At 46.3% G+C, this 15423-nt stretch overlaps 1 protein-coding gene, 1 long non-coding RNA gene and 1 pseudogene across 2 annotated transcripts; 2 read left to right on the top strand and 1 right to left on the bottom strand.

The window, feature by feature from the left end:
• Positions 1 to 1776: 1776 nt before the first annotated feature.
• LOC136541561 (uncharacterized) lies at positions 1777 to 2660 on the bottom strand. The gene is made up of 2 exons (XR_010780396.1): positions 2128 to 2660; positions 1777 to 2000 (listed from the first exon to the last, which is right to left on the bottom strand). It is a non-coding gene; the product is annotated as an uncharacterized lncRNA (long non-coding RNA).
• Positions 2661 to 5327: 2667 nt separating this feature from the next.
• On the top strand, positions 5328 to 7115 carry LOC136541558 (UDP-glycosyltransferase 76C2-like). Its single transcript, XM_066533492.1, has 2 exons — positions 5328 to 5925; positions 6045 to 7115. The coding sequence occupies exons 1-2, from the start codon at positions 5424 to 5426 to the stop codon at positions 6941 to 6943; spliced, it is 1401 nt and encodes a 466-aa protein (XP_066389589.1). The 5' UTR covers positions 5328 to 5423; the 3' UTR covers positions 6944 to 7115.
• Positions 7116 to 7321: 206 nt separating this feature from the next.
• Positions 7322 to 13733, top strand: LOC136541559 (DIMBOA UDP-glucosyltransferase BX8-like; annotated as a pseudogene).
• Positions 13734 to 15423: the final 1690 nt, after the last annotated feature.

Here is a 15423-nt window from a genome sequence, read left to right as displayed (position 1 = left end):
TCGCTTTGCCGAGTGCCAACCCTGCAGGCACTCGGCAAAGATTTTTTATTTTTTTTAAAAAAAATTCTTTGCCGAGTGCCCTCCATCCGGCACTCGGCAAAGATGTTTTATTTTTTTTCTAAAAATTCTTTGCCGAGTGCCCCCTGGTCGGCGCTCGGCAAAGTTTGAATTTTTTTAAAAAAAAAAATTCTTTGCCGAGTGCCCTCTGGCCGGCACTCGGCAAAGTTTGATTTTTTTTAAAAAAAAAATCTTTGCCGAGTGTCATGGTCATGGCACTCGGCAAAGCTAGAAAAATGGTTTTTCCGGCGCTCATTTTTCCAGCTTTGCCGAGTGCTGTGACCATGGCACTCGGCAACGGGGTCCTTTGCCGAGTGCAACACTCAGCAAAGTGACCCAAAACAGCAATTTTTAATTTTTTTTACATTCTATCATGACAAATAAATTCATACAAACATATATCACATATATATCTCATCCATCACATATATATCTCATCCATCCACACATCCATCCGCACATATCACATCCATCACAATATATATCACATATATAATAATAAGTGCTCAAGTCCATCCAAATAAATTCACAAGTCGATCAAAGTCCACAAGTGCATCACAAATATATCACAAGTCCATCACCAAGTGAACAACAAATGAAAAAAAATACAACGTGCACTCATCAAATACTGTACATGGTGAAGGGCCAGCTTGTATGTGGAAGCTCTGATCCGGTTTATCCTGAGCCTGTCACTTTTCAGTCATATACTATTCATAACAAATTAACAGCGACGTAACTTGAATAGAAAGCTAAGTTGTCTGGCAATTTCGGAGGAAATAATAGAACAATGCTTCTTGTGCAGTACCGAAGTTAGCAATGGTGTTAACCGCCAGTTCCGCTACTGATAACAATGGTCGCTACTGAAAACAGTTTTTTTTTAAGTATACACCTACAACTGACAGGTCTATCCATGACTCTTGCTGATTGTCATAGCATAACATACATTAATGGGAAATTGCTGTCTCTGAAGAATGAAAGGAAATTTGTTATTTTTCAGTGTAAGACAAATTGAAGGTACGACTACCATTTCAGCAACATGAGTTACAGTTTTTATTTTTGATAAAGACCAACATGAGTTCCAGTTATGATCTGTTCTTAGATTGCCATGTCTGCCAATGCTGTTACTATAAGGCGAGTTCCATTACAAAGACAGTTATAGCGATCTAAGTCTTGTAGCAACATAATAGGTTCTCGCTTCTTCAGTTTAGCATGTGTTGCGGGAAACTATTACCGTTCAATGAGTTCAAGAAGTCAAACAAGATATAGTAAATCAAACGAATCATGTGTACTTCGTCCTTTAACTATCTTATCACAGCTTAGGTAGAAGGGAGACTACATATGAATTGATGGCATCAGCAATGTCATTGGTAGGTTTTAATATTGCTTGTTCCTTTAGATATGCAGCATCAAAGCGTGTAGGCCTCGCCATCTTATGCTTTTGTTTCTACGTTTCCCTCACAAATGTACAGTATGCATTTGCAGAATTTAGCTAATTCTTTTTGAGTTACTGGTTCAAGATTAGGCAACAATATTTTTTGTTAAATGAAGAACTGTGACATTGATTGCATAAAGGGGAATTAACAATGACCACATCTATTACGGTCCTTCCTTGGAGGCTCAGAACTGTTTGAGGTTTAATCTTGGTTACTAATTACATTTATTCTACCTGTTTTTTTTACAGCTATGACCAACTAACAACAGTAACCATGATTCCGCGAATTGAAAACTGGTAGCTTAACCTTTGTTATAATCTCCAAGAGGGGTAGAGACAATTTTGTATGGAAGGAGGGTATCTTCATCTGAAGAACCTTGTGGAGTTGTAATTTCAGGCGCGGCATCTTCACTGCTAACATTTGAAATCTTTTAATCAGCATCGTATTTGCCCTACAACTCAGGATCTAAGTCCCTATATTGTTGCCCTGGAGCATCATCAACTACTTGATCTGTAAAAGAAAACACATGAAAGGCCAATCATTATACTGCTTGGGTTTGCATTCAGATCCTCAACCACAGAAAAAACACACTTATTGGAGTCTAACTGCTACTTGATGTAATCCATACCATCATTACCTGATGAGAAACCACAAATTTGCACATGACTTTCATCAAATCTGGACTCTGAGGATGACCGCAGTTGATCGCATCCATCAATGTGGCTTGTGGCAGGCACTTAAGCATGGCAACACCAGATGAAAGACATCACGACGCGCATAGCAAATGAAGAGGAGACGGCGCTGCGAAGCGGGTGCACAGAACCTGCGCCCCTGTGACGGCCACAAGCCTAGGCGGAGATCAGCCACCGAAGGATGCGAGGCGAGTATGCGGACCTGGCGCGCTGCGAGGCCCGCGCACTGAACCTACGCCCTGCGGGGAGGGATGGTGCAGTGACGGGCACACGCGTAGTCGGAGAACGGCCGGTGGGCGGAGGCACCTTCCTCCCATCTAAGCTCACTGCGCCTGCCTCTGAGGCCGGGATTGGGAGGGGGACGGCCGGGCCTACAGCGCTGGAGCCCCACGCCCGCGCCGGAGTGGGCGTAGCCGCCGTGTCTATGCCTGCGCTCGCCGCCCGTGTCGGGATGGCCGGGACCGGAGCGGTTGGGACCGCTGCGGCCTCCACCCGCACCGGGATATGGCCGACACCCCGCCCACGCGCTGGGGCCGCTGCCCCCCCCCCCCCCCCCCCCGCGCGCCTGCGCCGCGAGGATGGAGGTGCTGGCACCCGCCGCCGCATCAGGAGGGAAGGGGGGAGAGAGAGGAAGGGGAGGGCGAGATGGAGGTGAGAGGCAGGCGAGGGAGAGCAGCGGTGGAGGAGGAGGCACAGGAGGAGGAGGGCGGCGGCGCTGGCGCGGGCGGTGTGTGTGTGCGTGTGTCTATGGGCTGGCTGGGCCGGCGGGGTTAAATCCCCCTTCGCCGAGTGGCCCCGATTTAGCACTCGGCAAAGGTTTTTTTAATTTTTTAAATTCTTTGTCGAGTGCCATCCGGCCTAGCACTCGACAAAGAGGGTTTTTTTTTAAAAAATAAAATTCTTTGCCGAGTGCCAACGGTCCTGACACTCGGCAAAGAGGTGTTTTGTCGAGTGTCATTTTTTGACACTCGACAAACCATATTTTTTTCACTTTTGACTTCCAAACTTTTTCTGCAGTCCTCATACAATACCTGTTACTCCATGTTCCAATGTGACACATTTCTCGAACTTTTTCTATATTTCTTTAATTTATTTCATTTAATTAAATTTTCTTTAATAATTCAAATTATAACTACTAGTCATTCGAATAATATAAAAAAATGAATGAAAAAATGATATTCATGTTATTTAATGTGAGGCCGTATCTAGGAACAGACCATCAATTTCGAACATCTTGTTCACGAAACATGACCACGAACTTGCGGTCGAGTTGTTTTTAAATTCTATAAAAAGCAAACGAAGTCCAAAAATCATGAAACTTGTCAAGATGTCATGATATCATATGTGGAGGCTGTGATAAAAATTTGATTAGGTTTCGCCCAAGTTGTCACGTACGATGCTTATCACCTCGGCGGCCTCTTTCACGAAATCATGAAACTTCTTCGGAGATTCTTTCGGTTTGCAAGCATCGTACGTGATAACGTGCACGAAATCTTCTAAAATTTTTATCATAGCCTCCACATACGATATCACGACATCTCAACAAGTTTCATGATTTTTGGACTTCGTTTGCTTTTTATAGAATTTAAAAACACTTCGCACGCAAGTTCACTGTCATGTTTCGTGAACAAGATGTCCAAAATTTCAGGTCCGTTCCTGGATACGGCCTCACACTACACTCAGTAATATGACTATCATTTTTTGAATCATTAAATTCCATTATTCGTACCACGTGCAGTTCAAATTTATATTTTTCAAAAAAATTCAAGTAAACGAAATAAAGTAACTAAATATATCAAAAAGCCACAAAAAATTCTCAAATTCTAACAAGGAGTTCCTGGTACTTTAAAAGGGCTGCACAAAAAATTTGAAGGCCAAAAACAAAAAAAAACTTTGCCGAGTGCCGGGGCATGGCACTCGGCAAATGGGGTCTTTGCCGAGTGCCTTCACAGGGGCACTCGGCAAAGAGGATTTTTGATTTTTTTTTAGAAATTTCCTCTTTGCCGAGTGCCTTCACAGGGACACTCGGCAAAGACATTTTAAAAAAAATATTGAATCTTTGCCGAGCGCCGTGTCAGGGGCACTCGACAAAGTATTTTTCAAAAAAAAAAATCTTTGTCGAGTGCCTAACAGCAGGCACCCGGCAAAGAAGAACGTGGCCGAACACCGTTACGCGGGCAGCCTATGCCGAGTGCCGCGCTTTTGCCGAGAACCTGACACTCGGCAAAGAAGTCATTTGCCGAGTGCCCTTTTTTACTGAGTGTCCGACACTCGATAAAGAAGAACTCTTTGTCAGGTGCAATTCTTTACCGAGTGCCAGATTTTTGACACTCGGTAAAACAGTTTACACTCGGTAAATGCTTTGTTTCCAGTAGTGAACGTTGTATTAATCCTGGACTAGTTTTCTTGGGAAGGTTGAAGCCGGAACGTTTTATATCCTACTAAAAAAATTGATTCAGTCTTTGCGGCCTCTTTGGTCATCTCTGTTTAGCTTAACTCAATTTGCATCCTCCGTCTCCAAGTCTATTTACTTCATGTTTATTTGGCTTATAAGTCGTACTTTTTCAGTTAATGAATAATATTTTTTTTTACAGAAAATTAATCAACGGTACTTTCAATCATGACTTCGTATCTGGGATCTAAATCCATGACCTTTTAAGTTCTGAAATTATATAAAACAAGCAGGTAACCCCGCGCGTTGCACGGGTAATAGTGGGGGAAAAAATTTGTATGTGGGTCAAAAAAAAATTGTACTGTTCTTTGGTGGGTCGAGACTGTTCATAGGAACCCGTTACTGTTCATAAAACCCGTTACTGGTCACAGCTCACAGTAACCCCGGCACTGTTCGTAAAACCCGTTACTGTTCATCGCAGAACCATCGCTCGTTGGCGGTGCCGGTAACAGTGATCTGTGTGGGAGAGATGGAACTCGGCGGCTTGCACGCTCTTTATACTATAGTATAGATTTCACGATCTTCTTGGAAGATTCGTCAACCGTGTCCTTTGACCAGACCGTTTATTTCATAACATATCCCTGTAAACGCTGTGAGAGCGCGCTCATCCCCGTTGGCAGCATTACGAAGTTTCCTCCATTCCAAGAAGCTCCGTAGGCAGCTTCCGACTGTTTCCATAGTATATAGCCACTTGAAGCAGAAGGCTGGAGAACCGAGATATCCAGGCATCCATCCATCATCCCAGTCCCAGCAAGGAACGTCGGAGCCAGCCGGCCGGCAACTCTAACAATGGCCGGAGAGGGCGGTGGTCCAGCCCGCGGCGCTCGCGTCGTGCTGTGCCCACTGCCGTTCCAGGGCCACCTCAGCCCGATGCTGCACCTGGCCAAGGCCCTCCACGCGCGGGGGGTCGCCGTTACCGTCCTCCACACAGCGTTCAACGCGCCGGACCCCGCGCACCACCCGGCGGGGCTGGCCTTCGTCGCCGTGCCGGACGTCATCCCGGAGGCCGTGGCCGCGACGAACAACGGCATCGCCAAGGTCCTCGCCCTCAACGCCGCCATGGAGGCGTCGGGGCACGTCCGCGACGCGCTCGCGTCGCACCTCGCGGAGGAGGGGGCACCGCGGCTGGCGTGCCTCATCTTCGACTCCACCCTCTCCGCCGCGCAGAACGCCGCGGCTGGCCTCGGGCTGCCCACGCTCGTTCTGCAGACCGGCAGCGCCGCCTGCTTCCGTCTGTTCAGGTCCGACACCTACGACATGCTCCACGACAAGGGCTATCTGCCAGCCACAGGTCCGTAACATGTCCCTAACAAATGCTGCCACTGATTTTAGAAATATCTACGCAGTGTTGTAATTAGGCACGAATTTGCCATGAATAAATCTTGATAGAGATTATTTGTTTCATTTCAGAGTCCAACCTACACATGCCCGTGGAGGAGCTGCCACCTCTACAAGTGAGGGACCTGTTTGATCCAAGCAAGCTCCCCAACAAAGAAATCGTGCACAAGATCTTGAGTCGTGCCACCGAGATCACAACAAACTCCTCCGGTGCAATACTCAACACATTTGAGGCTCTTGAGTCCCACGAGCTTGCGATGATCCGGGACGAACTTGCCCACAAAGGTATTCCACCCTTTGCCGTCGGTCCGCTTCACAAGCTCGTCACCTCCAACGATGGCGGCGCCGAGACTAGTCTACTAACCCAGGACCGCAGTTGCATCGAGTGGCTGGACACGCAGGCCCCTGGCTCCGTGCTATATGTGAGCTTTGGTAGTGTTGTTCATGTGACCCAAGACGAGTTTATGGAGATGGCATGGGGCCTAGTGAATAGCAGCAAGCCATTTCTATGGGTGGTTCGGCGTGGCCTCGTGCTTGGAGTGGACAAACAGGAGCTCCCGGATGGGTTCATGTCGGCTGTGGAGGGTAGAGGCAAGGTGATCGAGTGGGCACCGCAACAAGAGGTGCTTGCTCACCCTGCGGTAGGAGGCTTCTGGACTCACAACGGATGGAACTCCACCTTGGAGAGTATCTATGAGGGGGTGCCTATGCTGTCGAGGCCAATCTTTGGAGATCAATTGCCAACCGGAAGGTACGTGCGCGACATATGGAGGATTGGAATTTTGTTGGAGGGTGTGCTAGAGCGAGGGGAGGTCGAGAAGGCCATCAAGAAGCTGATGGATGAAGATGAGGGAGTTGAAATCAGGAGAAGAGCAAAGGATCTGAAGGAGAAAGTGCGGATGTGCCTTGACAGCAGTGGGTCTTCTCAACAGGCCGTTGATAAGTTGGTGGATCACATACTTTCTCTTTGAATTTTTAATTACAACATTGTTATGTTCGCCCACGGTCTCTGCTGAATAAATTAACTACTCGTTTATGTTGCAGTGGCTTTTGTTAGCTCATGTTTCATGGCATCATGAATCTAGATTTTTGGCTTTCAGTTTTCACAATATTAGTTTACTAGTACAAAATTTTTGTATGAAACTCTTGTTCTCATTATACTTTTTATTACAACTCTCATTTTGTATTTTGTTAAAAATATATATATATGTCCGAAGGACTGTGTGCTTCTAGCAAACGACTCTTCTGTCGGTTGCGTCACATGGCCACATTTTGTGCATCGAGGTACACATATTCCGACAAATTCCATCTCTATCTGTTGACCTCTCATCGCAACAACCACGCTGCACGCTCTACCGGCCACAGCGCCCATGGCCGGACAAGAGCATCAGCGCCGCCAGAGAATCGTGCTGTTCCCGCTGCCGTTCCAGGGCCACATCAGTCCTATGCTCCAGCTCGCGGCGCTGCTCCATGCGCGGGGCCTCGCCGTGACGGTCCTCCACACCGGCTTCAACGCCCCCGACCCCACGCGCCACCCGACCGAGTTCACCTTCGTCCCCATCCACGAGTCGTTCCCCGCCGAGGTCACCTCCCCCGTGCCGACATCGTCACGCAGCTCCTGGCCCTGAACGCCGCCTGCGAGGCGCCCTTCCGGGAGTCCCTCGCGTCGCTGCTGCTGCGCGGTGGCCAGGACCAGGACGTCGCGTGCGCGGTGGTCGACGGGCAGTGCTACTCCGCGCTGCGCGCGGCGCACCAGCTGGGCGTCCCCGCGCTCGCGCTGCGGACGGACAGCGCCGCCACGTTCCGCAGCATGCTCGCGTACCCACGGCTGCGCGACGCCGGTTTCGTTCCCGTCAAAGGCAAGTGAAAGCAAGACCAAACTCGCACTGGATCGGATCGATCTTGGAACGCACATGTCACTCCTGATTCGCTACCTGCAGAGGAGAGGCTGGACGAGCTGGTGCCGGACCTCGAGCCGCACCGAGCGCGAGACCTGATCCGCGTCGACGGCAGCGACACGGACGCGCTGTGCGGCTTCATCGGCAGCGTCGTCATCAACACGTTCGAGGGGATCGAGGCGTCGGAGCTGGCCAAGATCCAGCGCGAGCTATCCCGTCCGGCGTTCGCGGTCGGGCCTCTGCACTTGCTGTCCCAGGCATCGGTGGAGCAGAGCCTTGGCTGGACGCGCACCCGCCGCGCTCCGGGCTGTACGTGAGCCTGGGCAGCGTGGCCTGCGTCGACCGCGGCGTCTTCGAGGAGATGGCGTGGGGGTTGGCCGGCAGCTGTTGAGCTATGATCGATGTTCAAGCGGGGATCGAAGCGAAGCGGCTTATTAGTGTTAAGTGGGCATCATTTATTAGTTTTGTATTGCTAATAAATGAGGATGTGAGAAAAAAAACCCACATCCTCGTCTATTAGCAATACGAAACTAATAGATGGTGTAGTCCCTTTTAATGTTAATGGGCCGCTTCGCTTCGGCCCAAGCTTAAATTTGATCATAGCTCAACAAACTCCACCTTGAGACAAATTCCTTCTTATAGCATAAAATTAACCTTCACCCTGAAACAATAAAAAAATACTTCCGGTGTCAAATAGCCTTTTGGACTAAACAGTTAAACCAATTAAGCTTGAGCAAAGCTCAACCTTAGCAACAAAAACTGGCTTTGTCAACGTATCAGCAGGATTATCATGTGTGCTTATCTTGCATACCTTCAGCTTACCTTGCGCGACCACATCGCGAACATAATGGTATTTGACATCAATGTGCTTCGTTCTCTCATTAAACATCCGATCTTTAATGAGACATATAACACTTTGACTGTCATAAAATAAATTAATGCAAGAATCATCTCCACAAAGCTCAGCAAACAAACCTTTCAACCAAACTGATTCTTTACATGCTTCAGCAATAGACATGTATTCTGCTTCAGTGGTAGACAGGGCAACAATGGGCTATAATGTTGTCCTCCAACTCACAGCACAACCACCAATAGTGAACACATAACCTGTGAGAGATCTCCTCTTATCCAAATCATTAACAAAATCTAAATCCACGTAGCTAGTGAGTCCCTTATCAGTCCTGCCAAACTTCAAACAAGCATTTATTGTGCCACGAAGGTACCTGAAAATCCACTGAACAGCCTTCCAATGTTCTTTACCAGGATTAGCTATGTATCTACTAACCAAACTCATAGCATATGATAAATCAGGACGAGAGCAAATCATTGCATACATCAAAGAACCAACAGCACTAGAATATGAAACTCTTGACATGTACTCAAAATTCTCATTCGTAGTTGCACATTATAAAGCTGATAATTTGAAATGAAGAGCAATAAGAGTATTAACAGACTTTGCATCATGTATGTTAAAACGATGAAGAACTATGCTTTACAACTAGAGAGAACACATCATTATAATCAATACTAGGAATCTGACTGAAACCTTTTGCTACTAACCTTGCCTTAAATCTTGGAGGCTCACTAGGAGACAAACCATCCTTTCTTTTGAAGATCCATTTGCAACGAACGGCCTTTTTGTGTTTAGACAAGTGCACAACAACCCATGTGCCATTTTTCTCAAGTGATTGCATCTCTTCTTGCATAGTGGAAATCCACTTCTCGCGGTCACCAGAAACAACAGCTTTAGTGTACGTAGCCGGCTCATGAATGTTCTCAACCTGTTCAGCACAACTAAAGGTATAATGAACAATATCACATTCCTCCATTAAACATGGACGAGGTCCACAACTCCTCTTTGTTCTGCGATCTGTAATAGACTGATTTTGAGGCTGCAAAACAGAAGGTGAGTGCTGAATAATATCATGAACATTGTTATCAACAATTTTAGTTTCCTGATCATCTACGTGCTCCACCTGCACGCTAACATGTTCCTGCTCCTCATCAGAACCAACTGGTGAAACATCTGTGGACAAGCTGTCATTAAACATAACAGATTCATTGAAAACAACGTTACTGCTCATGAAAGTCTTTTTAGTTTCAGGATTTCATAACTTATATCCTTTAACTTTAGAACCATAACCAAGAAACAGATACTTAATGGCTTTAGGTTCTAGCTTTCCATTATCAACATGAGCATAAGCAGTGCAACCGAAAACTCTCAACTATGAATAATCAGCAGGCATACCAGACCATACCTCAATAGGAGTTTTCTTATTCAGTGGGATAGAAGGTGACCAGTTGATCAAATAACAGGTGGTGTTAGCAGCCTCAGCCCAAAAACACCTATTCATACGAGCATTGGATAGCATGCAACGAGCCCTCGAGATGATGGTTCGGTTCATGCACTCAGCCACACCATTCTGCTGAGGAGTGTATGGGATGGCGTGGTGCCTGACAATGCCTTCTTCCCTGTAGTAATCATTAAAAGCATCCGAACAGAATTCACCGCCATTGTCAATACGAAGCAATTTTACATTTTTTTCAGTTTGTCTTTCTATCATAACTTTCCACTCTTTAAAAGCAGCAAAAGTATCATCTTTATTTTTTAGAAAGTAAGTCCACACTTTTCTAGAGTAATCATCAATAATGGTAAGCATGTAATGAGCACCACCATAAGAGGGCTTACGAGATGGCCCCCACAAATCAGCATGTACATAATCAAGTGTACCTTTGGTGGTATGAATAGATGCATTGAATTTTACCCTCTTGTGCTTACCAAAAACACAGTACTCATAGAACTTCATCTTACCCACAGTGTAGCCATCCAGCAGGTCTCTCTTGATCAATTCTGCCATACCAAGATCACTCATATGCCCAAGACGCATATGCCAGAGATTAGTTTTACTTGGTTCATCATTAGAAACAGTAGCAGCAGTGATAGAACCATGTAAAGTACTTCCTCTAAGAACATATAACTTTATAGAATTTATATCACCTATCATATGAATGAGATAGCCTTTTGATACCTTACACACTCCACCTGAACCGAAGTGTCTGTACCCCCTCAGAATCAAGTGTGCTGAGGGAGATGAGATTTCTGGCCATCCCTGGTATGTGTCTCACATCTTTTAGTGTGAGTATCATGCCATCACACATCTTGATCTGAACGGAGCCAATGCCCACGATCTCGTGTGGGTTGTTATCTCCCATACACAAGACATCTCCACTCTGCACAGACTTATAAGAACTGAACCAATCTTTGTTAGAGCATATATGAAACGAGCATGCAGAATCAAGTATCCATTCATCACGACCAGCAACACAACCAGCAAAGACAACAAGAACGTCTCCTGAATCAGAATTATCAACAGCGGAGACAACAGAGGCCTTACCATCACCATCGGATTTATTTTTCGGTTTATACGTACCATTTTTTTTCTCCTTATTCTGCAGCTTCCAACAATCCTCAATGACATGAGTATCTTTCTTACAATACATGCAGAACTTATCCCTACCTCTGGACTTGGAACGGCCTTTACTGTTCTTGCTCTTGTCTCGATTATTGTTGTTGTTGTAGGTTTTCTGCTCGGGCCTGCCTCTAACCTGCAACACTTCGCCCTTGGAGGACGACACGTCAGACTAAACCATACCTTTCATCTTCTACCTTGTCTGGAGGGCCTCATATACTTCTGCAAGCGTTAGTTCATCATGGCTTAATAGTATGGTATCTCAGAAATTTGCAAACGAAGTAGGCAGTGAGCATAACAGTAGAAGAGCTAAATCTTCATCATCATATTTTACCTCCATCGACACTAGGCTGGCAACGATCTCCTTAAAGATCGATAAGTGGTCATCACCGAACCACCTTCTTGCAGTTTGTGCGTAAACAACTTCATCTTCACGTGCATCTTACTGGTTAGATCCTTGGACATGCAGATCGATTCCAGCTTGAACCAAAGTTCTACAGTAGTTTTCTCCTACAGCACTTCTTGCAAAATATCATTATGTAGATGAAGTTGAATCAGAGACAGAGCCTTACGATCCTTCCGCTTCTCTTCAGCGATCCATGACTTCTGCCCTTTTCCTCTGAAACCGTCCAGCGCCTCATCAAGATCCGAAGATTATGCCAGAATCGCCTGCATCTTGACTTGCCACAATGCAAATCTCTTCTTGTAATCCAGCAGCGGTAGATCAAACTTTATTGATTGCATCGTGAAACCCTAAGGTCAAACCAAGCTCTGGTACCACTTGTTAGAGTGTGCAGCGGAATCCGGCCCGGCTCGCTATACCCACGAGCCGACGGCCCCTCGGGCCCAGGTCCACGGGAACCCACAACATACCTAGGCTTTGGGCCTAACTCAACCCAAATGACTAGCCTGATAGGTGACGGCTGCCCCGGCCTTATATGTTGTGCTCCCCCACCATCAATTTCCGATGTGGGACTAAACCTAACAATCTCCCCCGTCACACATCGGGCCTAACTCTTCACATCACACAACACCGTGTGATCTCCGGAAGACGTTTTTCAGGCCCCAAGTCCAACGCTCCATATCACATATAAACCGTGTGACCTCTGATACGTTAACGGGCTCCCCCGTCACCATGTGACCCATGAGATATTTTTAGGTTTTTCTGGCCATGGGCTTCGATACCACTTGTTATAAACGATAGACAATATAAACAACGAAGAACAGTAGATCAAGCACATGGGACATGAGATTTTAACGTGGAAAACCCTCCCAAGGTGGAAGGGAAAAACCACATTAAAATCTCATGTCCCCTGTGCTTGATCTACTATTCTTCGTCATTTATATGGCCTATCGTTTATAACAAGTGGTATCGGAGCCCATGGTCAGAAAAACCTAAAAATATCTCATGGGTCACATGGTGACGGGGCAGCCCGTTAACGTATCAGAGGTCACACGGTTTGTATGTGATATGGAGCGTTGGACTCGGGGCCTGGAAAACGTCTTCCGGAGATCACACGGTGTTGTGTGATGTGAAGAGTTAGGTCCGATGTGCTCCCTATATATACGGACCACCTCCCTCAAGGAAAAGATGTATCATAGACTTCTATACTGGAAGGCCCCTAGGTTAGGGTATCCCCAAGTTGTAAATCTCCGATGTTTGTAACCTCACCCGATATAGTGAAGATTTGCTGGCTGGTATCCATGGTTTTTTCCCTTCCACCTTGGGAGGGTTTTCCACGTTAAAATCTCATGTTCCATGTGCTTGATCTACTGTTCTTCGTCGTTTATATTGCCTATCGTTTATAACAGCAGTGGCATGCCGTTCCTGTGGGTTGTCCGGTCGGGCATGGTCAGCGGCAGCGGCGAGGAGGTTACACCATTGCCGGACGGGTTCAGCGAGGAGATCAGGAGCAGGGGCAAGATTGTCTCATGGGCGCCACAAAGAGAGGTCTTGGTGCACGCAGCCATTGGTGCTTTCTGGACGTACTGTGGATGGAACTCCACGTTGGAGAGCGTCTGCGAAGGCGTGCCCATGCTTGTGCAGATGTGCTTCGCGGACCAGATGGTGAATGCGAGATATGTCACGCATGAGTGGGGTGTTGGGATGGAGGTTGGGGAAGAGATTGAGAGGGGGAGGGTCGCCAAGGCGGTGACCAAACTGATGGTTGGGGAAGATGCAGCTCAGTTGAGGGGGAGGGCTCACCGTCTGCAGAAACAGGCATCTGCTGCTACTAATTTGTCCATAGCCAGTCTAGTCCATTACATATCGTCCCTGTGAAATGCAAAAAATTGTCATGCCAAATTGTCAAATACTAATGTGTTGCAAACTTGCAATCTGTCAGGAATATGAATATAACATTTAGGAAGTGCAAAATATCGACTCTGCAATTGACATTACCATAACAATGTGTCGAACTATGCTCCGCTCCCAATGCAAAGAAGCTTGTTCGAGGTTCCATTGTAGGTCTCCTTTGAAACAAATGATTTTTTTTCTTATTTTTATGTGCTTTATTATGAAAATAAATGTCTATAAAATTCCTACACTGTGAAATTCCTACGATTTAGAGAAGCCCTTAATTAATCTTTGCTAAAATGTCATGTTATTGGCTATCCCCTAAATACAAGGTTGGATCTAATGTATTCTCTTTTCATCCCCAAACCAAACAAATGGTAAAACTGTACTCCATCCGTCCCAACATAGATGACGTTTTTATTTTTAGATATCATGTTTGACCATTTTTCTTATTTAGTTTCTTTATGCAAATAATAAAATAAATAAGTCATTATTAAAGTATCTCTAATGATAAAATAAGTCATAACAAAAATAAATAATGTTTATACAAAATTTTTAAATAAAACGAACAATCAAACCAGATGTCTAGAAGTGAAAAATGTCATGTATTTTGAGACAGAGGAGTACATGTAAGAGCATCTCCAAAAGTTCCATAAACCTCCTCCTAATCATAAGTTTTTAGAAAGATCCAAAAAAAATCCATCTCCAACAACTCCTAATACAATCTCCTAATATTTTAGGAGTTGAAAAAAACCCCTCATCCGCGTAACTTTACGCGCCGCAGCCTCGCGCGTATCCTTCGACTCCCGCTCGTCCTCGAGGCCATGGCGAAGTCGACGATGCGCAAGGCGGCCACGGCGGCAAGTGTGAAGGTGCTCTTGCGGACGACGGAGCAGAGCGCTCAGCTCTCGTCCTACTTCGACCTGTGCCACGGCCCGCGGGCTCAGTGTGGCCAACGCCCGCAAGCAGCAAGCTCCCGGTACCGGTAGCATTTGTTCGCTTGAAAGACGACAACATCCGGGACCTCGAACGGGTCCTCATGAGTGACACCCAGGACGATAACAGTGACGAGGGAAAATCAAGCGCTGGTGCTGTCTGCCAGGACGCCGCCGCCATGCTCGCCCACCATTGGGGCGCCCCCGCTCCCCGTCCGTGCCCTGAGATGGAGAGGAGAGAGAGGTGGAAGATGGAGCTGACATGTGAGCCACATGTCAGTGAGCCACGTTAGGTTTATGCTATTTTGACACCTGAATAGAGTTTAGGCACCTAAACGACTGTTTTGAGAGGGGACCGGGATGACAACGGCGAAGAGGAGACGTGCTCGTCGTCGGTGTCAGGGTCCAGCGGAGATGCCGACGACGTTGATGGCGACAAGCCGGCCGTGTCGGAGTCGGAGCACACGAGGGGCGCGCCCTGTAGTTTCCCGTAATAGAAAAGAAAAAAAGGCACAACATAAATCATGTGGGCCCTAAATTTGATTTCTTAGATGCCATTTATTAGAAACTCTTGGAGATGACCTTCTTTTTTCCTCCCCAAATCTTTTTAGAGTTACCAAACTACAAGTTTTTAGGAGAAAAAAGTAGAAAACTCTGGGAGATGCTCTAACACCCTGTTTTTTTATATCAAGAATGTCGATGGTTGTTGATATCAAATGTGTGCAAATCATGTGTATTTGCAATTGATCCAGAGGAGAGAGGACAAAAACAACAACACTTTTTCTCAAAACGAGTGCCTATTAACCAGCAAAAGTACCGGTCCTACTCTCTGTTGTTTTTTTTAAGGACAGT

The sequence above is a fragment of the Miscanthus floridulus genome, chromosome 3 (genome assembly GCF_019320115.1).
Source record: "Miscanthus floridulus cultivar M001 chromosome 3, ASM1932011v1, whole genome shotgun sequence".
Lineage (NCBI taxonomy): Eukaryota > Viridiplantae > Streptophyta > Magnoliopsida > Poales > Poaceae > Miscanthus > Miscanthus floridulus.
Note: the sequence above shows the minus strand (reverse complement) of the source record. Positions and strands in the feature narration are given on the sequence as shown.

What these genes read in the sequence shown, in the direction of transcription:
- LOC136541558 (XM_066533492.1), top strand. Translation starts at nt 5,424, where the DNA reads ATGGCCGGAGAGGGCGGTGGTCCAGCCCGCGGCGCTCGCGTCGTGCTG. An exon ending in GGGCTATCTGCCAGCCACAG is followed by an intron (nt 5,926 to 6,044) that starts GTCCGTAACATG and finishes GTTTCATTTCAG; the next exon opens with AGTCCAACCTACACATGCCC.